The following is a 26,377-nucleotide window of genomic DNA, read 5'->3' on the forward strand; positions in this document are numbered from 1 at the left end:
CCCGGACGTTATATGGCAAACGACTGCCGACCTGAGCGTCTCAGGACTACCGCAGCACAGAGAACTACCTTCTCATCGGGATCGCTGACTGCATCACAAGATCCTGAGTGCTCGCGTAGAGCTGGTTGACGCAGATGAGCAGCGTAAGGGAGTTTACGAAATGCGAGCTTCCCCCCAGCGAAATGACATACAAGTGGATCGTCGCGCCGTATGAACCGCTCCGCATGCCTCAGAGCCGACTTGCAGCTTATTTGCGTGAAAGAGAACACCGAGAATTTGGACGGCGCAGAGAGGGATACCGTCCTCGAAGGCCCGGGAGTGCTGCTGCATCTCACAGCTTGCGTTGGCACCAGACTCAAGCAGTGTACTAGCCACGATTAGCGAGTGTGCATCTAGGGCGCGCCATGGTCTTGTGAAGATATTTGGCGTCGGCCTTGCCGCTTGCGACAATTTGATACTTGCAGGGAACGTGAAACCCTTGAGACGTTGTCGACCCGTCTTGCTCCATGCGCGCTGCGCTGTCCTGGAACAGCAGATACAGAACGCGTAGCCGCTTCCATTCTATACCGGTTAAATGCGACATGCCACAGACCTCTGCGATCGAGTCAGGGAGCCGACCGAGCGGTAAAGCCGGAGTGTTGTACACGGAAAGTATCCTTCAAGTCCGCGCTTGATTCATAAGTATAAAAATGCTCGAGCGGGTGGACGGATGGAGCCCGCGTGCTAGGAGGTACCGGGGTGCAGCGGTCTTCCCCGGCTGAGGCAGGTAGGCCGGTGTACTGGTGGGTCACGTTGAGTGCGTGGGCGCGGCAGGCGGTGGTTGTATACGCGATGTATGGTGGTTGTATGCTGTAGCTAGAGCTCCCCGTGGTCCTGTAAGAAGTGCATCTTTTGTGAGAACGCGAGCAGGATTTATAGCTAAGGACATACCTGGCTCCACCTACGACGGGGATCCTCAGCGTCGGCGTCGCTGCATACTGAACACATGAGTCGCCAGCACTCAGAGTACTGCTGGAACCCCATGATCCACGAGTAGATAGTGGAACCTGAGCTTGCGAGCATGGGATGTAGTGCAACGAGACAGAAAGGCTCTGGGAAGCTGAGCGCACAGAAAGGCGCGGCGATGACGTGCGTGCGGAGCGGTGTTATATGCATGGGGGCGGCACAGGCAAAACACGCACGAGAATGAGGCATTTCGATACTTGTAGGAATATCCTCGCGAAGGTGTCGCCCTGTCTTGTTACGGGCGCGCTGTGGCATCATATGTAAACTTCGTACCAACACAAAACTCGTACCCGCTTCCATTCCTGTGTCCGTCCAAACTGATTAAATGCTACCTGTCCACAGACCTCCACGGCCAGACCAGAGAACCGAGCGAGCAGTGGGGCCCGAATGTTGTACATGAGAGGTGTCTTGCGTGCTTGATCTATAAGTATAAAGCGTTCGAGCGGGTGGAGGGGTGGAGCCCGCAGGGTGGAATGTGCTGCAGTGCGACGGTTTTCCCCGTCCGAGGTGTAAGGAGTGCCGGAAGTGCCGGTGCGCTGATGGTAGATGGAGTACCCTGGGCGCATGGGCGCGGTGGGAGGTGGCTGTATGCGCGGTGTTCTGGGTCATAGGCGCGCCTTGACGCGGACGGCGGGGCTCGTCGGCTGCATCTTGCTGAGGAGCGCGGAGGCGATGAGCCTGCCCGAATTCTTGTCGGTCACCTATCACATGCGAGACGGGTGTTGAGCATAGTACTCAAAACTAGCTCGCGTGGCCGCGGGAGGGTACTCAACGCCAAGGAGCAAGTTGATGCAGGCTTACCTCGCACCGAGACGTCATTATTCGCCCGCCGAGGGTAACGGACGTGCTCGTTATGCGCATACATGTATCTCTAGAAGCAGCTGTTAGGCATATCGACGCGTACAACTAGAAGCACGGAGAGCTCACATGGCAGCAGGCGCGTGGAAGAAGACATTCATGGCTTGGCTGACCCCGACGCCGTTGATCTCCAGCATAAGCCCGAGCGCGACGAGTGGGAAGGACGCGCAGCTACAGTGGTATGTGTCCGGGGTAGAACGCGTCGTTGCCGGACTATCGAGGGGAGGGAACGCACTTGTCGATGAGATAGCAGAGGCAGCCACCGTGCACAGTGCCCGCGCCATTCAGCATCTCTAGATATGAAAGGTAGATGAGACGACGGAACGGCGCATATAGTCAGCGATGCGCACCTTTGCACGCCTGCGCCTCGGCGACGACGACGACCTCCGTCTTCTCGCCCCGCTTATGGCAGTTCATCTCCGCGATGCGGATGCGGCGCCCGACTGTATGCGCGAAGCAGTCGCTACCGCCGACGCCATACGCGCCTAGAGTATTGAGGACGAGCTGCTTGATGTGCTGCGGGACGTTTCCGGAGATATCGGCGGCGTCGAGGTAGGCGGGGAGGGATTCGGGGTCGACCCAGGCGCGGGCGGTCGCGAGGCGGGAGGAGAAGGCGGGCATATGGGCGCGGGGCGGGCGGGGCGCGTGGGCGGAAGACATAGGACGCAGGTCGCCTTCCGTCTCGGTAGGCGTTGCTTGCGGGCCGTGAGAATGGAACGGGGGCGCCGTCGCACGGAGAAGCGTGGGCGGGTGTTCGGGACCGAACAGAATGCCCGGTCTGGCCCATTCTCGTCTGCCCTAGGTCAGTGCGCAGCGCCAGCAACGTACAGCGAGCCCGCCCGCTGAGCGCGTGGCGTGCAGGACAGCTAGTAGAGTGACCTTGGGTGAAGCCCCCGTTGGGTTCGTGCGGTCGTTACCTCTCGGACACCTCTGACAGAACCGTAGGGATAAAGGATGTGGATATTTCTTGTTTCCCTCATCTGCCAGCCAAACAGAGTGAAATGCATGCGTTGCATGGTCGATCTGCAACATGGTCAGACTGGGTACGGTGGCGGAGGTGGAGGCTAAGAAGAAACACAGCAGGAGGATGACTGGATGCTGTTTGGCTTTGTTAGGATCTGGGGCCAACGGCTTCCCGATCGGGATCTACTCCTCCAAATCGCTCTCGCCTTAAGTAATTTGCTCTTCCCCCTCATCGAGTCGCAAGCTCTGCGATCGCTCGCATCCACTCACATACGCACTCGCCTTTCAAGGATTCTGTCTTTGCTCAATGAATCTCAGTGCTTCACTCGTCCTCGCGTGAAAACATCTCTCTGCGGCAAATGGTACTCGAGCTCACGACAAATACTTAGCCTGAGGTCAACTACGGCGAGAGCGATCTCTCATCTCTGGCCGCCATCTGTCCAAACTAACTATACATAGGGTGCTTTAAGCCAAGTTGTCCAGGCGTAACCTGGTAAGCTTATTTACTCAATACGTCATGCCGGCGCACACATGGCGGGCTAGTATTCCGACTAGTTTCCAACGCAGATGAATGGCCAACCTAACAATATCTGACAGGCACTCACTCACTGTCCCGCTTTGTGATGTAACTCTCATTCTATGGCGTCCCGGAGGACCTGACTCTGAAACTTTGCCGGCGACCCGAAGTTACATGGGAACTACGCGATAATATGAACCACATACACAACTCCTTTGGGGACAGACATGCACACGACGGCGCCCGGGACAGGACAAGTATACATGGTATAGCCGAGCCTCTCATGTCTACATGCTTCGATGCCGTCGACGTGGGCACAGTTCCGACCTCGTTCACGGCACGATCACTTTCGACACTTCTACCGGTTCCCCGAATGCGACCGCTTCCTCTACACCGACGTCCTCGGCCCCAGGAGAACCCCGTCGCAGTCAGCCATACTGCGCGTGAAGCGTTCGCAGTGTTCTTCGTCCTCGTGAACATGTTTACCTTAGAGGCGTGCACCTGTGACTGCACGGCCACAGCGAGCGCGAGCCGGCATGTTCAGCGTGGACGAGCGTAATTGAAATGTGACTTACACGTCCTTCCTACGTTTCCAGAAGCAGTGACATTGGAGCCCACAATAATCGACGCAAGCGTAGCTCTTGTGCACGTCTAGGGTCGACGTACACATCTTCGACATTATTCGTGGCGCGATCTCACTCGGCACTTCGCGGATTCGTCGCCTACATCTACCTCTTTGACACCGACGTCCTCCGATTCGGCATCGAAAAAAGCTCTTGTTTATCCACAAGACCGGGTGCCGATCACACGCGAGGACATCTTCGCCCTGGGCGTGCCAGTGTGCAACTGCAGCCAGTCAGTGCGAGTGTTTTCAGCCGAGCCCAGCCTGAGGAAGTACACCCAGGCCTTGCCATGAACACTTCTCAGACTGCGATCGGTCTCCGTACTCCGACGTCCTCCTACGCCGACTTCCTCGGCGCCGGCAGAACTCCGTCCTGCATCCAACGAATGGCAGTCGCAGTATTCTTTACACGCAGTAACATGTTCACCCTGGACGTGTGCTACGCCGGATGTCACAACCCGCATAAGAACATCCGGGCTCGGCTCAAACCTTCACGGGTCAAATGTGGGTCACAGTGGGTTGTTTTGATCGAGTTTTGCAAGGACTGCGATCTACCACGAGTATGCAGACTCCCATCAACAGCGGATGCAATGCAAATTGCCTCGCCGGTGACGAAACGAAGTAGCCCATTTCAAAACTGCAGGCCATCCGGGAGTCGAGTAGCCCCCCTCTGTGTCTCAGTACACCACTCTCGCATCCGCCGGCAGCACCCCCATTGTACCCCACCAGACCGCCCCCATGGATCCCTCCGCAACCATATACACGAAGCTCATGCTCCGCCTGTACGACCTCATCGTCCTCGTCCTCTCCAACGCGCTCGCCTGGCGCTGCTCCACGCGCGGCACCCTCCTCCCCTTCTACCAGCAGCACATTGGCGAGAGCGCGCACCTCGAGATCGGCGTCGGCACGGGGTACTACCCCGCCGCGGCCCCCGCGCGCCTCGCGAAGCTCAAGACCCTCACGTTCCTCGACCTCAACCCGAACACGCTCGCGCACGCGCAGCGCCGTCTCGCGAGCGGCGGGTTCCGGGGACCGGAGGTCGCCGCGGTAGAGCAGAGCGTGTTTGACCCGTTCCCCGGGGGGATGGGTGGGACGTACGACTCCGTCGCGCTGTTCTACCTGTTCCATTGCTTGCCGGGGGCGTTTCCGAAGAAGGGGGCGGACGTGTTCGCGCGCGTCGCGCCGGTGCTCGCCCCGGGGGGCGTCGTGTTCGGGTCGACGATCCTCGGGCAGGGGGTGGAGCATAACTGGCTGGGCGCGCGGCTGATGAAGTGGCACAACGGCACGGGCGTGTTCTCGAACAGCGAAGATGGCGAGAAGGGCTTGAGGGAGGCACTGGAGGACGCGTTCGAGGAGCACGAAGTGCGCGTCGTGGGAGTGGTGGCCCTGTTCTCCGCGCGGGGACCTAGGAACCTCCGGCCATAGGTGCCAAGGTTTGTTGTTCCCCCCACTTTACGGTGTTTCGTGTGGAACACTCCGTTGACTTAACCTCTAGTGCGTGTACTGCGATCTTGTAAAAGTCCTCGGCGAATCTTTGACATATGCGGGATTAGCATGAGGGACAAAATTACGGGTTCCAGGGTTGATCGTGGCGTTGGACATGTGTGGCTCGAGGATAGCTTTGCGCAACGGAGTTCATAGGATCGGTATGGCGGAGTGCGGGGAAAGATCGAGGCAAGGGATATCCGCACATCTCGGAGTCGGAGTGCCATCATACGGTGCTGTGCGCTGCCGCCGGTCGTACTTACGAGCCATCACGCTGATTCCCGCCCAGTGCACCGGAGAGCAAATGACACAATGGCCTGCATGTCAAATTATCGTCAGTGTGTATGGTAAGTATCCAGAGTCCCTCTGTACAGATTTGTCCCTCCGAGATTGACCAATAACTCGGAATGTAGAACACGCCACGATGTCTGCCCAACCAGCCTGTAGGACACAGAGCATTCCGCAAGCCAACGAACGCTAAGCTACGCGATGCAGCACTGCTAGTCGTCACGGTTGTGGTATTGACAAGAAATACCTTTGCATGAGCATTTCCCTTGGCCGCCTGAACGAGATAGCGAACCCACCCATCAGTCTCCTGCCGTGTGCCCGAGGAACAAGACTCTCGCAACATCACTCACAGGAGCTCGTCCCGTTCTTGATCAGGTCGGCGACTCGCTCCGCGAACGCGTATATCGCAGCTTGGGGATGCGCCGCCGGGATGAGGGGCTGCACACACATCCGCATCAGCCTTTCACTCTATCCAACATCTTCCGGGACAAACCCATATACGCACCAGAACACTCGCATCCACGATCCGCAGCCCCCGCGCGCCCTGGACCGTCAAGTCCGGGTTCACGACCGCCCCCGCGTCCCCGCACTTCCCCATGCGCGCGGTCCCGACGGGGTGCCAGATCGTGCTCGCCTGCGCGCGCGCCCACGCGTCGACCGAATCGTCGTCGTCAATGTCGACGTCCGCGAAGTCTGCCGCGGGGCCCGTGAGGAAGTCGCTCCAGGCGGGGGCGGAGGCGAAGCGCACGATGGAGCGCACGGCGTGGCGCATCGCGGCAATGTCGAAGGGCGTGCTGAGGAAGTTCGGGTCGACTATGGGGGCTGCGAAGGGGTCGGTGGAGGCGAGGGTGACCGTTCCGCCTGGGTGGGAAGCGGGTGAGTATGTCAGTGTGATGGCAGATCTGTGCATGGTACTGACGGGAGGTGGGCGTGACCAGAGCTGTGAAGAAGGTATTGAAGAAGCCGGTGGTTGGGGCAGGTGTACCGCCAGATGATACGAAGCCGGGCTAGCGAGCAACGCGGACAGAATGTGAGTGTGTTATCGAGAGGAGACCGGATCATACACGTACCGCGAACAGAAACTCGTAATGCGGCGAGAGCGGGCCTGCGCTAGGGTCAGACGTGCCCTTGAACGCGCTGTCATTCGCGGGGATGCGGAGCCACCCAAGCTGGCTTTGCCCCCCAACAGTCATGGCACCCTGCTTCGCAGCGAGCCACTCGCCGACGAGCGCGCCTGCGAACGTCCCGTTACGGGAGACGTTGTCAATCAGGTCGTCGCTGCTGTCTGCCACCCCGAACTGGTTCGTGAGGAACGGGTGGTCCGCGAGATGCTGGCCGACGTCGGGGAGGTCGAGGATGGGCTTGATGCCGAGCGCCTTCAGGGCTTTGGCGGGCCCGATGCCGGAGAGCATGAGCAGCTGGGGCGTGTTGACGGACCCGGCGGCGAGGATGACTTCTTGGGTTGCGTTGAGAGCGAATTTAGGTGCTGTTCGTAATGATATGCGTCAACCTCCGTGTTCTCTACCAGTCTAAGGGAGAGAGAGAGGTACCGCTGCTCGATTGCGCGAACTGCACGCCGCGGAATACGGGCTCGCCGTCCTTCGTTCCCGTCTGAGTGAGCTTGGTCACGGTGGTGTCGACGAGCACATCCAGGTTGCTGCGACCTAGCACCGGCTGGAGGTACGCCACGGACGCGCTCACACGCGCTCCGCCCCCGAACGTGCCCTGCATCCAACCTGACCCGGCATACGCGTCAGCATGACCGGCACTATCATATAGTACGTAGCTTGTCAGACGAACCGATGCCGAGTGGGTTGCCGGAGCTCATGTCCTCGTTGAAAGGGAACTCGCTGCTCAACTCCTGTGTGGTCTGTATAACACGCGAGTCTGAAGGGAGCGGCGCCCCAGGGAGACTGATATTGAGGGGTCCGGATGTTCCGTGGATGCTCGGAAGGACCTCCCCGGTCGTGTCGTGTCCGTCGGCGGGAGGGACCAAGTGCTCGAGCTGATGCGTTGTGTCAGTTGTGGGTTAGGCGGGAAACGCTGCATGATACAGACCTTCTTGAAATATGGCTGCAGCGCGTTCCACGACCAGCCCTCGTCACCAGTCAGTGCGGCGTAGTTGTCGAAGTCGTCCTTCGAGCCACGAGTGTAGATCATGAAGTCTATGTGAGCCCGAGCGTAGGTCAGTCACGCTAGGACTAGACGTCGTAAGGGATGGATACTTGCTGATGCTAGTGCCCCCACCAAGTACACGACCACGCGGGTAGGGAACAGTGCGTCCATCGAGCCCAGATTGGGCGACAGTTGTGTAGTTCCAGTCGAACGCCGTGTTGGGCTGCAGCTGCGACGCGAGCAGCGGGACCTCGAGATCGAACTCGCCCGCATCGCTATAGTACGTCTCATGCATGAGTATGCTTCGCGTTCGGGTGCTGTTCGGAGAACAAACGTACTTGGGGCCGGCCTCAATGAGAAGGACGTTCGTGTGCGCGTTCTCCGTCAGTCGGCTCGCCAGCACGCTGCCGCTAGGGCCTGCGCCGACGATGATGTAGTCATACGCCTTGTACTGGGGGAGCGCCGATGGGTCTGTGAAGAGTGCAGCGCGGGCGTGGGGTAGTACCGCAGCCGCGAACAAAGTGAGAGTGAGCGTGAGGAGGTTTGTTGGGCTACGCTTGGAACCCATGATTGCTGGGGAGGCGCCGCTAGGATGGACGGCGTGCACGGGCTGTGATATGAGAGCGCGGGGACTCTGCGTTGATGAGCAAGTGATGGACTAGCACGAGCTGGTAAATGCGCAGGCTGAGGGGTGGACCGGGGAAACGAGCAAGGGGGCAAAAGCTTGGGATTGATGCTGGAAGTGCCTGTCAACCCGCGCAGAAGGGCAGAAGGAGTGTTGCGTTCCTGGTAACACGAGCCGCGGGAGGTGGGCATCCGACGGGCGGGGGTGATATTCCGTCGAAAATAGCCCAGCAGCGGGTGTGCATCAACTGGTATGATTTGCACGTCAGAAATAGTCAAAAAAAGTTGCATGAGTGCGAGGTCACCGAAAGAATGCCTTGCAAATAATCCAGCGTAAACGCGTAGCACGCTGATGATCGCACTCGACTGAGACTGCTTCGCCAGGGGATGCAGGCACCCGCACCCGGACACACATTCACAACGAGGTCAAAAGGCGATGCAAATGGGGGCGCAAGATCTTGGAGGAGCGGCGAATACCACGAGCTATCCACCCCATGTTCCGAAGCGTTTGAGTTCTCGCGCAGTCACGGGATTACGGCATACTCGACTTCGAGCTATCGTTTGAAAAACCCGAAGGAGCGTCACAGCCGCAGCACAGCAAGTCACGCAGAGGCCGAAGTATGAAGTCGCATGGAGGACCGGTGACGATCTGTCATCGGCGAAATGATGGCGGAGTTGCGCGTTGCAGCTAGCCTGCTGGACAGCAGCTCTAGAGGCCGTCGTATTCACTGCTGTGGGTGCACCACATTGTTAGGCACAGTGAGCAGCTGAACATACGGGGGATGGTATGTTTGATGAAGTGAAAACATCGATGAGCAGAACCTCTGGTGCCTGTGCTGCATTCAATACGACATCAGCACGGTTGATCCGTAGGAGGCGGGGTATACGTCAGATCGACTTCGGGACATTGCAGGCTTAGTTGGAAGGCGAACCTCCGAGGACCGACATATCGAGTCATCATCGGGAGCGGTGTCCAGGGCAATTTGGCTGGCCATGAATGTGCCGTAGACTTCTTTCGGCATTTGCAACCAGTCAGATTTTGATACTGCGGTGACCGTGCGGAGGAGGTTCTTTGTTGTGGAAGAGCGAGTGAATGACACCCTGATGCCCGAACAGACCTCGCCCGCAGTACGTAAGTACTACATCCGCACTGCACGCACCGACGCCTCGTCGATACGGCCCGACGCGTGCGCCATCGCGAATCTGATCGCTGTGCGCTGATCATGGGATCCTGCGTCTTCTGAATGCAGATGTTGCGGATATGCTACCGAATGCCTTGTGTGGGAGGTCACGGCTGTGCAGTGGCTGGCCCACTGGACAGATCCGGGGAAGTTAGCGCTACGCCGCCGGCGGGATCGCGCGACTCACGAGGCGAGAAGCACAGACATTACTCCCTCTGTGCGCCCTCCCACGGTGGGGCCGATGCGGCTGGGCTGCATTGTGACATATAAGATTATGCGCCGGGGCGCTCTGAACCTCCGCTCACCTCAGGCAGCACGCCTCGCCGCTAGTCCTCAGGCCATCTCGCCGCTGAGCTCACTGTCCTTTTCCGAGATTTCCCGTTTGGCCGCCTACAAGGAACACCATTATCATGAGTGAGGCAGGAAACGTCGCTACTTTGTGAGTGGGCGGGTCATGCTTGAAGGCGAGAATGCACACTGACTTGCGGTTTGCAACTGTAGGGCCGGTCCCCAGCTCTTGGGCCAGTTTCTCAACTGGGGCCTCATGGGTGCACTCTCGATCCAAGTCTGTAAGTCAAACATGTAAGGATGAAGTTGAACACCTGCTTACTACTCTTGTCTTGTACAGACTTGTACCATATCATGTTCCCCAAGGACCAGCTCTCTCTGCGTCTCTTCGGTTAGTCGATGTCGTTTACGTCATGTTCTGCGTACTCACCTGGTGTTCGCCGCGCTCTGCAGTGTACGGGATACTCGCGTTCGAGTGGGTCCAGACGGGGCTCATCACCGCGAACGCATTCCAAGTCTTCGTGTATAACTTCGGGGACGTGCCGAACCTACTCAAGTTCCACAACTCGTGGTTCAGCGTGCCGATCATGTGCGGCGTCGTGTCCGTCGCGGTGCAGTTCTTCTATGCGCGGCGCATCTTCGTCCTGAGCGGCTCGATGGTCCTTGCTGGAGTCATTTGCGTGGTACGTAACCTTCTCGTCCACATAGCGATGGCCAGGTCTGACATTAGCGGGTGGGGCGCAGCTTGCATTGACGCAGGGATCGGCGGCGATTGCTAGTGGGGTGATGGTGAGTAGGCACACATGCGAAGTGAACGTCCGTCACGCTGACAACATCGTCGTTGGCAGCTCAAGAACATTCACTCTGCTTCGGATCAAGCGGCGACCACCCCTGCCATTGCTGTAAGTACTCTGACCGTTGTAAGACATCTGTGGAACTCACTGTTGCCGAACAGACTTGGCTGGGTGGTAGCGCCCTCGCAGACATCGTCATCGCGGTGACTATGACCATCCTTGTAAGTCTTCGTTATCTGGTCTTTACCCGCTCCGATGCTGAACTTCCGCGACTGCATAGCTCCTGAAGACGAAGACCGGCTTCCGCCGCTCCGACTCGCTCGTGAACAAGCTCGCCCGGCTGGCGATCGAGTCCGGGACCATCACCGCGAGCGTCGCCATCGTCGACGTGGTGATGTTCTCCGCGCTCCCGCAGACCCTGTACCACGAGTGCCCCGCGCTCGCGCTCGCGAAGCTGTACGCGAACATGATGCTCGCGTCGCTGAACAACCGCGCGTTCATCCGCCAGGAGGCAGCGGCGGGCTCGGCCCTGCACACGACGTCCGGGTTCGCCCCAACGATGAGTACGGTTACGGCGCGCGGTGGCAACAGCTCACACCGCGGCGGTACGGAGTCGGAGACGGTGGTGCGCGTGGATATTATGCCGAGCATGAAGTCGGGAGGGAGCGATGTGGACGTGGATTACGCCATGAGGGATTTCAACTTCCAGGTGAGCAGAGGAACGCTGTTGAGGTGACTTCGAGCTAAACTTGTTCGATTATTTTTGTCGGCGACAGAAGGACAGCATGGGTTCTGCGGTGTGAGCGTGCGCGGCTGCTGGGTCGGCGTCTTGGTAATTTATTGGGCTGTAGGCCTGTCAGATGTATCCGAGTGTATCAGTGGATGAGTGCAATCTACCTCTGTACTGCATGTTACGAACAAGACCGAGCTCGAATCGAGGCCTCATGAGCGTCGCGGTGAAAGGAGAAACTCGTTCGCCCAAAGTTCGAACTTACTCACGATGCGTGGCGGTGTGATCGAGCGCAGGCGCCCGCCACACAGCGGTGCCCGAGTCGCCGCCGCCATCCCCGCTGCTCTGCTCACTCTGCTCCCTCTACTCACCCTTCCACACACCGTGCTCGGCGTCGATCTAGTCAGTTCCTGCTGCTTTCTGGAGTCGCCGCTGTTCAGCTGTCTGTCGCATCTCGGTCCAAACCGGGGCTGATGACTCGCTTGGGAAATACTTTAAACGGCGACGAACATGACACGGACCTGCAATCTGTCTGGGGCAACGGCCATTCGCAGTTACCCTCCACATCCTCTTTCTCCTCTGCGGTCAGGCGCAATGAGACGAGCCCCGCGAAGAGGAGACACGGTTCCGATGCGGCAACACGTCGCATGAAGACAGACCTCGGGGACGCAGACGGTGCTTCTCACGTACGTGCGCGCACGCTGGACAGCGATGCTGGGGCAGGACCATCGTGGCTGGTTCGTAAGGATGCAAAGCAGCATCCATTGAGGGCACCAAGCATTGCGTCTTCGAGCTCGGTCACACTGGACCATGATACCCGGCCGACTATGCGAAGAATGCTGAGCCTGAACGAACCACCGGACGAAATTTCGACTGGAGATCGACATCGAGGGAACACGGGGCTGTTTGAGCAGGCAAACATTCAGGATAGGGAGATGCTGGTCATCGTACACGAGGTGAGCGGCATGTGTTCTGTTCAGTCATATTCATATTGACTACTCCCCAGATTCAACCTACAGACTCGCTAGCTGGCGTAGCCCTGAAGTATGGCATTTCCCTGGCTGAGCTCCGCAGGGCCAACCAGCTTTGGACTTCCGACACCATACACCTCCGCAACACTCTCTACATCCCAGTTGACAAAGCGCGGCATGTGAGACATCTCAAGAATGCGCTCCCAGACGACGATTCTCAGCCAAACCTCTCAGACACCACCACCTCGCATGTCGGTCCCATATCGGAACCCGGGCAAACCGCGCCCGAGGCGTCTGAATACACTCTCCGGAAAGTCCCCGCGTCCCAGCTGTCGTACTTTCCTCCACCTACGCACCCTCCATCTCCACCTCGAACAGGCGGGCTGACCCCCGGGAGCTTTCAAACTATGCCGACTCGGAGGTCCGCCCCCGGCCGACCTTCCATACCAGTCGCCTTCGCGCGCTCGCAGGATGCTCCCTTGCAGAATGTGTTCGATGTATTCTCGACCTCCTTGCAGTCTACCGCGAACCACCTCCGTGCGCTCACGCAGTCGCAAAGCGGGCTCTTCGCCGTACGACCGTCGAACTCGCTCGCGTCGCGCCTTTCGCTCGACTCGACGAGCGCGACGGCGTCCAGCGCGAGCGAGGAGCTCGACTGGGAGCATGAGATGGAAGACATCGGCCCGGCCAAGGCCCGGCGGGAGCCGCGCGCCCGGGCCGATCGCTCCCCCGCCACACTGAAAGCGCGTCGGCCGCGCTCGTCCTCCCGAGACGCGGTCGAGCTGGACGACGCGCCGTTCTCGTCGCCGCCGAAGCACCGGAGGAGCAGCTCGTCCCGCTCGCACGGCCCGGGGCGGCCGAACGGGGAGAACGTGAATGGGGCGCGGGTCGTCCCGTACACGGACGCGGGGGCGAGTGGGGCGGAGTGGGAGGTGCAGGTGCATGCGAAGGGGCCCGTCAGGACTGCCCAGCTCGAGCCGTCCCCCGGGATGCAGCTCCCTGCGCTGCAGCGCCGGCGGCCGAAATCATAGGATGCCGTTTGGACGCCGTTGCACGGTGCACTGGGATCTCGCTCGGCCTGCTCGCGGAAGAAGCGCCGAAATGCCCCCGTTGCGACCACACTGCGTGTCTTCGCGAAGCACGGTGCATGGTTCGCAGCTTCGCAGAGGCGGGATGCCGTACTGGTCTGGATATGGTACTGCATCCATCGTTCCTCGGGCCTGGAGGGCGGGCCGTGGGGTGGGTCAGGATCATTATCGCCGCCGGCGGGGGCGGTGAGGTGCTGGCTCGGTTGGCTCGAGGATCCCCCAGGCTTCTTCGAGTGCAGGAGGCCCCGGGGCCTGGCTTCTCCATTGGCACTCATGGGTGGGATGGGACGGGACTTCGGAGCCTGGAGAGCCATCGCTGTTTGGGCGGGGCGGCTTCTGCCAGGTACATCATTTTCAGGCTTCTGGCGCATCATATCTTGTTGTAGACGGCACATCATCGCAGCGTCCGAGTTGAGTTGGATAGAAGGTAGACGCATTGTACTAGGTATTTCATGGCATGGCACGTAGACTGCGATCTGCGAGTTACATATGTCACGGTTTCTGGATGGATGGATTTATTTGTACTACTACGACGTGCTGATGCAGAATGTAGATGGCTTGGAAGTACGACTGCTGCGACTTGACTTGACGGATCAGATATGCCCGGGTGCGCTGGGGGCGGGGGCGATTTAGGCGTGGAGACCGTGGTCGTGCTTGATGATGTCCGCGGCTGGGAGGCGCAGTGTTCAGTAGGATACCTACGTAGCAACATGAGTACGTAGGCACGGACCTTGCTCAGCGATGGCGTACACCAGAGCTGCAGAAAGACACAACCAGATTTGAGAACTGTTACTAGTTGTGCCATATGTGAATGAGTGGGCCGGAAGTGACCTTGGGTGTGGCTGGTGATCTGCAGCGGCACGATCGAGAGGTCGACGACCCGGATGTTTTGCGTCCCGTACACCTGCACCCGGCGGCGAAATGTGTGAGAGGACACGCGGTGAGGAAGCGAGGACGAGCAGCGTACCTTGAGCTTCGGGTCCACGACGCCGCCCTTGTCCTGCGGCAGCATCGAGAGGCTGCCGCACGTATCTACGTTGGCGCACAGTCGCATAAGCCTACATCTTGCCTCACACTCCCGGGCAGACACTCACGCCAAGTTGTCACGAAGTTGTTGCGCACATACTCCCTGATCTGCTCATCAGTCTTCACAGCGGGGCCGGGAGCGACCTCGGTGGCGACGAGCGAGCTGAAGGCGCCCGTGTGCGCGACCTTGCGTGCGAACTTCCACGCCTCGGTGAAGATGGCGAGGTCCGCATCGTGCGCGAAGTAGTGTGGGTCGATCGCCGGCGGAGCGGTGGGGTCCGCGGAGGCCGCATGCTGACGGAATTGTCAAGAGAGACTCGTAAGCACGGGTTGAGAAATGTGACAAGGGTGGGAAGGGGCTCACGATGGTGCCACGGGAGAAGGGGTGAATGAGCGTGGGGAGGATCGCGATGATGGGCTTGGTGGCAGCTGGGTGACGGCATATTGCACGGGTTCAGTGCGGATTCCCGTCGCTAGCGTGGACGGCAGCACACGTACGGGTAGGGTTGAACGAGAACGGGGTAACCATGATCTCGACGTCGGGCACGTTCGGGTCCTTGAGGTGTTTGAGCTGCTGCTCATACTGCTCCTTGAGGCCCGGAGGGTACGACGCGGCCTCAAGTGCGAACTTGGCTTCGAGCTCGCGGATGATCTCGTCTGCGCGGCTTGAGATGCTCTGGAGAGATACAAAGTTGAGGCCGGTGAAAGCCAGTCCCTTGAAGTCGGGGCTACGTTGGAGTGGTTATTCGACGAGCAGCACAAGTGGAGAGAACGGAATCGCGTACTTGGCGTTGACGAAATTGGCTAGGAATGCGGGGTCGCGCAAGAGGTCGCTGGTGACGATGCCGCGCTCCTCGTGCATAACTAAAGCGTCACCCGTTCAGCGGGGCCGCTCATCGCGACAAATACTTCGCATGCTCACGGAAAGCCATAGCATTGTGCGTAATGTGCTCTTGCACATTGGTGCCAACGCTCGGGAGGACAAACTGCACTTGCACGCCGAGAGGCTCGAGTACGCTGCGGTCTCCGATACCGCTCAGCTCGAGAATCTGAGGAGACTTGATCGCTCTGCTCCGTGATAGCGTTCAGCACTGCTCCCTGAGAAGCGGGTAAGGGAAACGCACCCGGCCGAGAGTATGGCTTCCTTCGCGACGTGCACGATGTGCGTAGTCCCATCATGCTGGAACTCGACGCCAGACGCAACGACTTCGCCCGTTGCCGATTTCGACGTGATTATCTTCGTGACATACGCCTCGGTGAGGACGTGCAGATTCGGACGGTCGACAGCGGGTAACAGGTATGCCTACGCATCAGAGTTAGCTGGTGCGATGGGGGCGCACAAAGACACCGGGCGCGTACGTTGGTGGCGTAGCTGCGAGTGTTCGTGACAGGGTCGATCACGGAGGCGGTCTTCCATGCTCCCAGGACACTGCCGCTCAACTGTGCCAAGGCTGTCAGTCGTGCACACGGCCGTGATGCGAGAAGGCGGGTGACATACTGCGTCATTGCTAAGGGTGATGCCGCTGTCCCGTAGGCTCTGCCCGTGGGGTGAGAACAGCCGAGAGTACGGGAATCGGAGTGGTATACCTTCCTAAACGGGAGCTCGGCATTGGAGGTGGTTCGCGCAAATGATATCGATAGCGGGCCTGTTCCTGGTCAGTAAGGTGTGTGTTCGACGGCTTGAGCATGCGGCGTCGTGACGCACCGTTGGACCCTACTGCATCTTTGTTGTAGAGGTCGTCGGTGCTCGTCTCCGATGGCGGACAGAACCTACATGCCGACAGGTACGGTTTAGCAGGGCAAAGATACGTAGTATGATGCGGCCGGCGGACTTCTCTGTCTTTTTGGAGTATTCATAGAACCGCTCCCAGTTCCAATCGGGGTTACCAAGGGCCTCGAAGGCTGCATGGATGCGTCGTGAGCCGTCATAGTGAGTTTGTCGCATATCAGGACGGAAACCTACCGTCGACGTCTTCCCGCTGCGGCCGGCTCCACATGAGGAAGTTCATGGCCGAGCTCCCACCCAGGCCCTTTCCGCTGCAAGAAGAGAAGTCAGAGTGGTTCCTGTCAGATGGCGGGCCGTTGAACGCTGCGTCGAAGACAATACATACCGGCTCCAGAGCAGGGTCTTGCCCTTTGCATTCTGCTGAGGAACCGTCGGGAATTTCCAATCGTACTCGGGATTCATGAACTGCCGCTGCCATCCTTGCACAGTTACTGTACGCAGCGTCAGTTGCGGCCAACGCGCGGTCAGCGGATGCAGTAGGTTTCAAGGAACAAACAGGACGTACGGACGAGTTCATCATCGAGGTGCGCCTTTCCTGCTTCGAGAACGGCGACAGAAACTCCGCAGTTCTCGCTCAGACGTGCGGCAAGGGCAAGGCCAGCAGTCTGGAAATGTGTCTGTGAGCTCATGGAATATCGGAGCCGAGGCTGAGATATGGCAGGGACTTACGCCTCCCCCTGGTGATGGATATTTCGATAGATGGGAATCGGTGAGAAATCGCAAGGCCACTGAAGCGCAGGACCCACCGATTATGACGAAGTCGAACGTTTTCCCTGAGACCTTGGCTATAGTGGAAAGTTTGGAGTCCATGGATACTAGATGGCAGCTAAAAAGAGACTGTCAGGGTGCTAGAGAGTCGAATGGATACTGGGTTTTTATATAGTCTGCTGAGAGGTTGTGTGTAAGGACTCCCGCGAAAGAACCCTGGATTCGCCGCAGCAGGCGCTGCTGTCTTGACCCACCTGAAAGTCGCGCAGTGTCCCTGGATTCTCCCGTAAGCAATGCCAGAAGAAGTGTCGCCGTAGTGTGATATCAGACAAGGCGGAACACCACCAGAAGATGGCGAAGGTAACGAGCGATAATACGGCTGCGTCACGTCGGAGATAGAAGCCGGCGGTACCAGTTTATGTTGGCCAGTGTTCAGTCGGATCTGGATAAATCGGTGGTCGATTTTTTTGCTCAACGATGATGGTGAGGGACAGTTCTAGCTTAGTTCGAGGGTACCCTTCCGATAGCGCGAACCTTCACATTACCGTGCCTCGACCTCGAGCACAGATCCGGATGATCAGCGGTTCTCCCGCAATGAGACACATTCCCGGCCTGGTCCCAGTGTGGAGCAATGCGAACAACACAGTACTGCGGTCAAGGTGTACAGCGATGTGCGCAGATGCGGCCAGGCTGATGGACTTCGGGTTCTCGTGCAGAGGCGCTGTCAGGTGGGAGTTAAGTTGACAGGACCCCGATGGCATTTGAATTGAAACACACCGCACGGAAGATGAAGAATGATGTCAATCCACACGGCTCAGACCTCGAGGAAGTATGTCGCGCTGAATTGACTACCGAGAGTCTTGATGGCTAGCAGCTAGACATATTTTGGTCAGACGTGGATCGTTCAACATAGTCGTCTCCGGCTCGGAGGAACCACTGCTGCACTGCGCTCGTGTCAGTATTGTCGTATGGATCTAGGGTGGTCGAAGACGATGGTGATCGCATGCTCGTGATAATGGCTAGCGAATCCTACAGGCACTAAAGGCCCCGTGTACAGTCAAGATAGTGCAGGATGGCGACTCGGAGGGCGGAGGAGAACCACCACGAGTGTTCAACGTTTGCTCGCAAATGACACCGCTATGGTCGGAGTGTGTATAAGACTGATGGCTGTGCCGCAATGGCCAATAGCAGTGCAAGGGCGTAAGCGGCATCACTCGGCCATCACGGATAGTACGAGATCCCTACTCCGTCGGTGCTCGTCCTGCTTCGTCCTCTCATGCAGCACTTCCTGACGGCCCCGTCGGCCAAGGGACTATCTCAGGCTACTGCGATCATAACTCATCTCCCAGAACTGGCGAAGACACACCCACGAAAGATTGGCAGCGTGAAACTGCAAATTCCTGCTGATATGCATTTGTCCTGTGACCCACAATACGCCCGACAGCGCAGCTCAAGGCGCAACAGCAAGATCTCCATGTTCTCCGCCAGAATGTCGGACGGGCACTGTTTTTCGAAGTTCATCCATGAGGGCAACTCCCGCAGGCAGTAACTGATAGCCGCACATGCGAGTGGTTGTCACATGTGGGGAAACATGTCGAGATGCACTTAAACACTGCAAATACCGCCCTGAGCAGTAGACAGAGCGGCCCCTCCTTGGGAGACCTCCCCTACAATCAGGTGCGTCTCTCACTTTGCCGCTATACCTTAAGAGTACGCGCACGCCGCTAATACCACGCGCATCATAGAATGTCCTCCTGTCACCCACCAGAGATAGCCATCGTAAGTCCGTCTCCCTTGATGCATGAGATTATGCTGACACGTCTCATGTCCACAGGTTGGCATTGCAGCAGAGCTCCCCAGCGGAACATGGAGTGACACAAACCTCGACTACAGATCTTTCTTCCGTTTTCTTCTTGAGCGCGGCGAGGCCTACGAGAGGATCCCCCTTGAACGCTTCAACATTCACACGTACGTCCCCAGTACCTCGATCTAAGTACTTACCTGTTGACATTCGGCTCCTTAGACTTGTCGGCCGCGGCTTGGGTAAATGTGCGACCGACACGGGCACGTTCCTCAAGGACGTCCATCTCTTCGATCACCTCGAATTCGGCGTGACGAACAAGGACGCACGCATGATGCCGCTCAGCACCCGCCGACTTGTCGAGACCGCTTTCCAGAGTCTCGTCGACTCCGGCATCGACTATCGCGGAAAGAACATCGGATGCTATACCGCGGGCGTCGCTTTTGACATGTTCTCGATCTCAGGCCACGTACGTGAAGCAGCCGTGTGCTGTACGTATTTGCGCTCATGGATCAACAGGATGACGATGAGGCGCGAGGCTCGTTTGCGTCTGGACCGGCTATGATCGCCAACCGCGTGTCGTACTATCTCGATTTGCGCGGACCGTCGGTGCCCATCGATACCGCGTGTAGCTCAAGTCTGTCGGCCACGCATCTTGCGGTGCAGGCCATACAGAATGGCGAATGCGAAGCAGCAGTAGTGGGCGGCTCGCAGATCAATCACAGGTAAGTCTTCTACGATCAATGTTATACCGCCGCCAACCTGAACTTGTGCAGATTCTCAGAATGGTTGTCATACTCGCAAGGAGGTGTGCTGTCTCCAGACGGAAAATGCAAGCCTTTCGACGCGTCAGCCGATGGGTGAGTGAATACAATACTTAAATTGCGAGACGTACGCCACGTAGTTGACGCTTGAACCCTTCAAGATTCGGGAGAGGCGAAGGCGTTGTATGCATGGTGCTGAAACCACTGGACGCTGCGCTTCGAGATGGTGACAAGGTCTACGCCACTGTAAGTTTAGCTTTGGCATTGGGGTGCAATAGCTGCGCACGCTGTCGGTAACTTACATTGGCCTTGTAGATCCTTGGTACAGGCATAAACTCTTGCGGATCCCTCGCGCCTGTCAACGCGCCTGTGGCGTCCGCGCAGCAGGAGGCAATGGTGCGCGCCTTTGCGCAAGCTGGGCGTTCTCCGCGCGAGGTCGATTTCGTGGAGTTGCATGCAACTGGGACTGCGATGGGAGACCCGACGGAGGCGAACTGGGTCGCAAAGGAGTTCAGCAGGGATGACGAACTCGTCATTGGCAGCCTCAAGGGCAACGTCGGGTGAGTGTGCTACACGGTGTTGTATCACGGGGTATTGAGAAATGGCTCTCTGCAGCCACCTGGAAATCACAGCGTTCTTGGCCTCGCTCTGCAAAGTCTGCTCCATCTTCGAGACCGGCACGATCCCGCCGAACGTCAACCTCAAGACCCCCAACCCTGCGATCAAATGGAAGGAGTACAAACTTCGAGTCCCCTTGGAGCCGGAACGTCTGAGCGTACGTGCCTCCTCCGGCCGTGGGCTCGTAGCCATGACGAGCTCCGGTATCGGAGGCTCGAACGGGCATTGCGTGGTGGAAGGTCCCCCGGCGGTATCCCCCAAGCCGTCAACCTTCTGGATCAACGCGCTTGACGTTCCGCTACTCTACGTTGCGGCGGGCCTGTCTCCCCGGTCGGCTTCGGCTTCTGCCGCGGACATCGTCGACAAGGCGAGTGCGTGGGCGGAGGACGTGCAGCAGGCCGCGGCACGTGCATATGCTCGTAGGGCGCGCTCCATGACGTGGAGGTCGTTCGCGATCCAGAGCAAAGGCACTGTGGTGAAGTTCAGCGAGCCGGTGCTCTCGCCGAGGATCACGCCTCCCGTCGTGTTCGTCTTCAGTGGGCAGGGCACTCAACACTATGCAAGTGAGAAGCCTCATCATCCACCCTTAATCCTTCGGCGTTGACATGTTTGAAACAGTGGGCCGCGAGCTCTTCCAAACCTCTGCGGTATTCCGCAAGAGCATCCTGGACCTCGACGCGATCTACAAGAGCGTGACCGGCCAGTCGCTCATTGAGCTCACCGGCATATTCGACGGCGCGCGCCCCTCGGACCCGCTCGGGGAGATCTGGCCCATCGCGATCACGCTTGTCTCCCTCACGATGCTCCAGATTGCGCTGTTCGACACCCTCGCGGCGCTAGGTATCAAGCCCGACGTCGTCGTCGGCCACTCAGCCGGCGAGACCCCCGTCCTGTACGCATCTGGCGCGGGTTCCCGCGCACTGGCGATGGAGCTCGCAATTGCGCGAGGAAAGGCCATGTCGCTCCTGGAGACTGAGAAGGGCACTATGGCCGCTGTTTCCTGCTCCCCTGAGCGCGCTGCTGAGATCGTCGAGGGGGTGATCTCGGAGCTTGGACCCGGGACGCTGGAAGTTGGTTGCTACAACGCGCCAGGGGCTGTGACGCTTTCCGGGCACGAAGACTACGTCGAGCGAGCTGTGAAGGCCGCTTCGGATGCGGGGATCTTCGCTCGCCGCCTGCGCACTCGCATCCCAGTGCATTCGGCGATGATGGAGCACTGCGAAGAAGAGTATAAGCGGCTCGTGGAAGACGTTTTCTCGCGTTACCGCGTCAGCCCGACGACCGTGGAGACGTGGTCGACAAAAACTGGGTCACTTCAGGAGTCGCTGTACGACGCGGAGTACTACTGGGACAGCACGCGCGGCCCGGTCAGGTTCACCGAGGCCGTCCAGGGCATCGCGCAGAAACACCCGCACGCGATATACGTCGAGCTCGGGCCGCACCCGGTCCTCACCAGCTACGTCTCCGCGATCACGGAGCAGAAGACCGCCGCGGTCGTGTGCCCGCTGCGCCGACCGAGGTCGAGCCAGCGCCAGGCGGTTGAGGCCGCTGCGCTCCTGGAGGCGGTCGGGAAGCTCGTCGTCGCGGGGTACATGCGCATGGACTTCGACGCGCTGTTTGGGACGGCGCCTGCCCCGGTGGACGTGCTCCCGGCGTACCCGTTCGCGCGCAAGGATGTGCCGTATACGGCGCCGACAGCGGAAATTGCGCGTCAGAGGCAGCAGAGGAACGGGCCTTTGAACTATTCGCAGCTGCAGATCAACGAGAAGACGCACCCGGATTTGGCGGAGCATGTCATTAAGGGCGAGCCGATCATGTCGACGGCGGGGTACTTGGAGATGGTAAGCGTTTTGTTTTCTGCGGTATCGGATGGAGAACGCTAATGTGTCTGGTGGCAGGCATTGGAGTTCGGGGCGAAGAAGCTGTACAACGTTGAACTGGTGTCGATCATGGCGCTGTCTGCGAAACGGCCGACTCCCGTGGAGGTTAGACGAGAGGGGTCGAGGTGGAGCGTTCTGAGCTCTGTTGCTGTCGACTACACGAAGACATGGCCACCGCAGGTAGGGGAACGACAGTCCAGAATGCAGTGCTCTTCACCCGTTTGACTAACATCCTTAACTAGTACAATCGTCTACACTGCAAAGGTCATCTATGCATGACTCAGGAGGTCGAGGACGTTCGAACTGGACGGGACATAGCTGAGATCTCCAGTCGCCTGAAGCCCTTGGATATGAAAGGTAGCTTGCTTTCAACCTACGAAGGTTTCGTTATCACTATCACTAACGCATCCCTCAGGCTTCTATGACGGGTTCCACACCTTTGCAGACTACGGCCCTTCATACCAACGAATCCTTGCGTGTAGTTACGCAAGGGATGCTGCGACTGGGAGAGATGAGTGGCTTATCAAGCTGCGTGGCGCGGACGTGGACCTGCCTGAGTACGTTATGCAGTCTTTCCACAGTGCTGTTTGTTGACAAAGTGTGTTATCAGTATCGCCGATTACCGCATTCATCCTGCTATTCTCGACGCCTCCCTGCATATCCTCGTGCACCCGGTGGTCACCGGTGTCAATGATGCTGCTCGCTACTACCTTCCTTCGAGGATCGGAAGTCTCGTCGTCCATGATGCGCTCTTGGACCGTCCGTTCCCACCCATCGTATACACTCATGCGGTCTTCAAGGCGTGGACCCCAGGTATGTTTTCGACTGTCGTGTGCGCCGCATGATCGCCGTGGCTGATTATGTTTTAGAAACTCTGGTATACGATCTGCTCATCACAACTGAGGATGGGACCCCTCTGTACAGCGTCGACGAGCTCGAGATCTCTATGCACGGGCAAAGGGTATCCGGCGTGGAAAACCGATACGAAGTCGTCTACCAGAAGACCGGGGTTACTCTTCAAGAAGACCCTCTTGACGCCTCCACTCCACGGTCTACCCCTAGCCTTGAACTCTCTGACTCGGGGTATGGCACCCAGGACTCGGACTCCGCGCTGGAAACTCCTGTCGACCGTACTCCGCCACGCCTCGCTTCCGCGACTTCAAAGGTTGTCTTGCAGTACCGTCGCGGTGCCGAACTAGAACTGCAGGACGTCGTGAAGGGACTCGACACCCTCTCCGCCGTCTCTGTGTGGTTCCACGCGTCGAGTGGCCCGGATGGCGATGCTCTTACCGGCTTTGCTAGGGCGCTCCGCAAGGAATTCCCGTCGTGGTTCATTCATGCGGTCATCTTCGACATATCTTGGTCCGAGGAGGACGTGAAGACACTCCTTGAGTCTCTATCCACTAGGACTAATGTGGAGCCAGAGGTCATGGTAGACGCGGACGGCTCGATCAGCGTCCCGAGGATCATCAAGGGGGACCCTTCGCCCTCAAACGCTGCGTTCCAGCCCTCCCTCCCCTGGCAACAAGACAACACCACCATCACACAAGTTTCCACCCCATACGTTCCGTCAGATCATGTTCTGGTGCATGTCACCGCCGCCGAGATGGGTTCCGAGCAGCTCTGGTCCTACGTCGGTCGGACCCGCGACGACTCTCCGCTCGTAGCAGGTGTCGCGAGCGGCCCTCTCTCCAATGTCGTCGTCGCTCACAAGTTTGCTCTGCATGAGCTTCCTGACGGCGCCACTGGCGAATCCCTCCCTTCCGCGCTTCCGGCCGCTATTGCGGCCCTCGCCGTCGGGGTGTCTGCGTTCTCTCGCCCCGAGTACCTCAGACAAAGGGTCATCCTCGTCACACACTCCGATACGGTCCTCGGGGCGCAGGTGGCGAGACTCTACTCTGAGCTTGGGGCCAACGTAATCTCCATCCCTGCTAGCTACACGGTTTCTGCGCTGAAGGACGCGTTTGCTCGAAGTCCGCAACTCATTGTTTCGGGGACGAAGGATGCGTCCGAGGCGAAGACATTCCGCGACATGGTCCCCCGCCAGGGACGAGTGTTCCTCTGGAACCATCCCGACAGCGGTGTCGCGCACATCCTGGATACCGACCCCTGCTCAGTTGGCGATGCGCTGCGCGTTGCACTGAGCTACCAAGGCGCATCCTCGACACTTCGTCCGCCGCTCGACCTCGTCGCCTCCGCCATCCCAGAGTCGGTGCCCCTCGCGACAGCTCTTTACAGCCCGACAAAGTCTTACCTGCTGCTGGGCGGGATCGGCAGTCTCGGCCTGCAGCTCGCGCACTGGATGTACAGCAACGGCGCGCGGGAGCTGCTCCTGACGTCGCGGTCTGGCCGGGAAGGCCTGCTGCGGCGGGGCGACTACACGGCGCTCCGGTACCTCGATTACCTGGAGAGCCGTCCAGACCTCAGCGTGCGCGTCACCTGCACGGGAGAGGCGCCGCTCGAGAGGTTGAAGAGTGCCGTCGATGGGCTGCAGCACCCCGTGGGAGGCTGCTTCGTCCTGTCGGGTGTGCTCGTGGATCGCCCGTTCGTGTCGCAGACGGCGGAGACGTTCGAAGCGCCGTTCCCGGCGAAGGTGGACGCGTTCGCGTTGGCGGAGCAGGTTCTGCAGGTGGACACGCTTGACTTCTTGATGACGTTCTCGTCGGTGTCGGGCTTGATCGGGAACGCTGGGCAGACGAACTATGCGAGGTACGTGCAGTGTTGGGTGTCGTGAAGTGATCAGAGCTAACGCTATAGATGGTAGCGCGAACACATCGCTGGCAGGGCTTACGAAGAAGTACCGCAACGCGGTGTGTGTCGTGGCTCCCGCGATTCTGGACACGTCGACTATCAGAGGCGAGCTCGTTGGGTCGTCGCCGAGTTTGCGCCTCAAGCATCTCAGCAACTGGGGTATGACGAGCGCAGGTGCGTTTCCCCCGGTCCCTTGCACTATTCCTTTTGAGAGATGATGTTGATACATGCTATACGCCAGAGTTCTTCACCTACGTGGACGACGCGATACGCTGCGTAAAGAGTCGGCCCGTGTGGCAATACGTGCCGGCCTTCGACTGGGCGCTGGTGCACGACAACATGGGTCCTTCGCCGCTCTACGCGGACCTTGTGCCCACGCATTCGTCGGACGACCTCGACCCGTCTGCAGCGAGGGCGGAATGCAGTCCGAAGGACGTCGTGTGCAAGATCCTCGACGTCGCCGCGGAGGACCTGTCGCCCGATGTGCCGTTCACGTCGTATGGGCTGGACTCGCTCTCTGCTGCCGCGCTGTCGTATGCGCTCCGGCCGTTCCTGGTGATATCACAGCTCCAGCTGCTGGCGGATGTCAGCCTGAAGGAGATAGAGGCGCGAATGGAGGTGTAGGCCCGGGGCGCCCTTTGCGTTCTGCTTCGTAGTATGGTAACTTATCTAGAGGCTCTGAGGTTGGGATTGTAGCTTAGCTACACGTGTATGCTGCACTGTGTTTATGTATACCCTCGTGTATGTGCTTTTATATGGACATGTTTCTCTGGCCGCACGATGAGAGTATCGTCTCACACCCATGGGTACTTGGTATACGACGTTACTCGAAACGGCGAGGTGAGAAGCGTTCTTGAAGGTGATGTCATCCCAGCTTGTGTGCTGCGGTAGACGTTCGACGCTCAGCTGCAGCAGCAGACTCTTCGTTCGTTATAAAGGCTGCATCAGCACACGTTGCAACACCTTCGCGGTCCACCTACTGTACATGCGTCGCCGAGGCTAAGCTCGCTGAAACCAAACCGCAAATCATGGCGCCCGAAATCACCTGGTGTTCGACCCCCGCCTCCGTCCTGCATGCCGCTTCCGCGCTCTCCGCGCACTCTGTGCTCCTCATGGACTGTGAAGCGCGGGACCTCGCGATGCCCGATGGCGCACTCAGCACCATCGCCATCTCCGGCCCCCTCGCCGAACACGTCTTCCTCATCGACGCGCTTGCATTCCCCTCATCTCCTCCCTCTTCCGAAAGTGCAGCCGGACCGCCCACCCCGCATCCCGGGCTCGCCCCGCTCCTCGCGCTGCTCTCCCTCCCGCACATCACGAAGGTGTTCTGGGACGGCCGCGCGGACGCGCTCGAGCTTCTGCTGTCGTACGGGCTCGTGCTCGCGAACGTCCTCGACATGCAGCTCGTCGAGGTCGCCGTGCGCGCGCGCAAGAAGAAGCCTCCAGAAGTGCACAAGGGCTACTTTGAGCCCATCCAGAACGAGATTTTGCGCGATCCCGGGGCGTATGCTGGG

General features: G+C 58.9%; 6 protein-coding genes across 6 annotated transcripts; 3 read left to right on the top strand and 3 right to left on the bottom strand.

Annotated features, from left to right (window-relative positions):
- Positions 1–1,263: 1,263 nt before the first annotated feature.
- Positions 1,264–2,487, bottom strand: TRAVEDRAFT_155213 (uncharacterized protein; the record flags this gene model as incomplete). The annotated part of the gene is made up of 5 exons (XM_008045734.1): positions 1,264–1,706; positions 1,807–1,876; positions 1,933–2,034; positions 2,099–2,156; positions 2,214–2,487. The coding sequence occupies 5 exons, from the start codon at positions 2,482–2,484 to the stop codon at positions 1,611–1,613; spliced, it is 597 nt and encodes a 198-aa protein (XP_008043925.1). The 3' UTR covers positions 1,264–1,610.
- Positions 2,488–4,697: 2,210 nt separating this feature from the next.
- Positions 4,698–5,489, top strand: TRAVEDRAFT_174525 (S-adenosyl-L-methionine dependent methyltransferase). The gene is made up of 2 exons (XM_008045735.1): positions 4,698–5,398; positions 5,461–5,489. Exon 1 carries the CDS (start codon positions 4,704–4,706, stop codon positions 5,388–5,390), a length of 687 nt encoding a protein of 228 aa, XP_008043926.1. The 5' UTR covers positions 4,698–4,703; the 3' UTR covers positions 5,391–5,398; positions 5,461–5,489.
- A 591-nt stretch (positions 5,490–6,080) lies between these two features.
- On the bottom strand, positions 6,081–8,421 carry TRAVEDRAFT_133945 (aryl-alcohol-oxidase from pleurotus Eryingii; the record flags this gene model as incomplete). The annotated part of the gene is made up of 9 exons (XM_008045736.1): positions 6,081–6,176; positions 6,244–6,599; positions 6,658–6,745; positions 6,809–7,224; positions 7,289–7,474; positions 7,539–7,743; positions 7,797–7,903; positions 7,941–8,128; positions 8,192–8,421. 9 exons carry the CDS (start codon positions 8,419–8,421, stop codon positions 6,081–6,083), a joined length of 1,872 nt encoding a protein of 623 aa, XP_008043927.1.
- A 1,739-nt stretch (positions 8,422–10,160) lies between these two features.
- Positions 10,161–11,248, top strand: TRAVEDRAFT_81795 (uncharacterized protein; the record flags this gene model as incomplete). The annotated part of the gene is made up of 6 exons (XM_008045737.1): positions 10,161–10,227; positions 10,287–10,337; positions 10,400–10,629; positions 10,691–10,762; positions 10,872–10,961; positions 11,021–11,248. Coding segments are annotated over 6 exons (738 nt in total), but the record flags the coding sequence as incomplete, so codon positions are not given.
- A 578-nt stretch (positions 11,249–11,826) lies between these two features.
- On the bottom strand, positions 11,827–17,151 carry TRAVEDRAFT_174536 (GMC oxidoreductase; the record flags this gene model as incomplete). Its single annotated transcript, XM_008045738.1, has 20 exons — positions 11,827–12,426; positions 12,477–14,199; positions 14,260–14,286; positions 14,361–14,433; positions 14,497–14,561; positions 14,624–14,849; positions 14,920–14,984; positions 15,054–15,283; positions 15,341–15,419; positions 15,478–15,623; positions 15,680–15,858; positions 15,915–15,995; positions 16,054–16,092; positions 16,143–16,201; positions 16,261–16,325; positions 16,388–16,457; positions 16,519–16,592; positions 16,667–16,772; positions 16,847–16,946; positions 17,071–17,151. 19 exons carry the CDS (start codon positions 17,149–17,151, stop codon positions 14,159–14,161), a joined length of 1,806 nt encoding a protein of 601 aa, XP_008043929.1. The 3' UTR covers positions 11,827–12,426; positions 12,477–14,158.
- A 1,644-nt stretch (positions 17,152–18,795) lies between these two features.
- TRAVEDRAFT_60988 (ketoacyl-synt-domain-containing protein) lies at positions 18,796–25,633 on the top strand (the record flags this gene model as incomplete). Its single annotated transcript, XM_008045739.1, has 16 exons — positions 18,796–18,832; positions 18,897–19,017; positions 19,073–19,319; positions 19,370–19,575; positions 19,627–19,710; positions 19,776–19,860; positions 19,930–20,174; positions 20,230–20,795; positions 20,851–22,073; positions 22,131–22,292; positions 22,355–22,469; positions 22,528–22,669; positions 22,723–22,925; positions 22,982–24,821; positions 24,877–25,037; positions 25,105–25,633. The coding sequence occupies 16 exons, from the start codon at positions 18,796–18,798 to the stop codon at positions 25,485–25,487; spliced, it is 5,820 nt and encodes a 1,939-aa protein (XP_008043930.1). The 3' UTR covers positions 25,488–25,633.
- Between the last annotated feature and the right edge of the window lie 744 nt (positions 25,634–26,377).

The sequence above is a fragment of the Trametes versicolor genome (assembly GCF_000271585.1).
Source record: "Trametes versicolor FP-101664 SS1 unplaced genomic scaffold TRAVEscaffold_12, whole genome shotgun sequence".
Classification (NCBI taxonomy): Eukaryota; Fungi; Basidiomycota; class Agaricomycetes; order Polyporales; family Polyporaceae; genus Trametes; species Trametes versicolor.

What these genes read in the sequence shown, in the direction of transcription:
- TRAVEDRAFT_174525 (XM_008045735.1), top strand. Translation starts at nt 4,704, where the DNA reads ATGGATCCCTCCGCAACCATATACACGAAGCTCATGCTCCGCCTGTAC.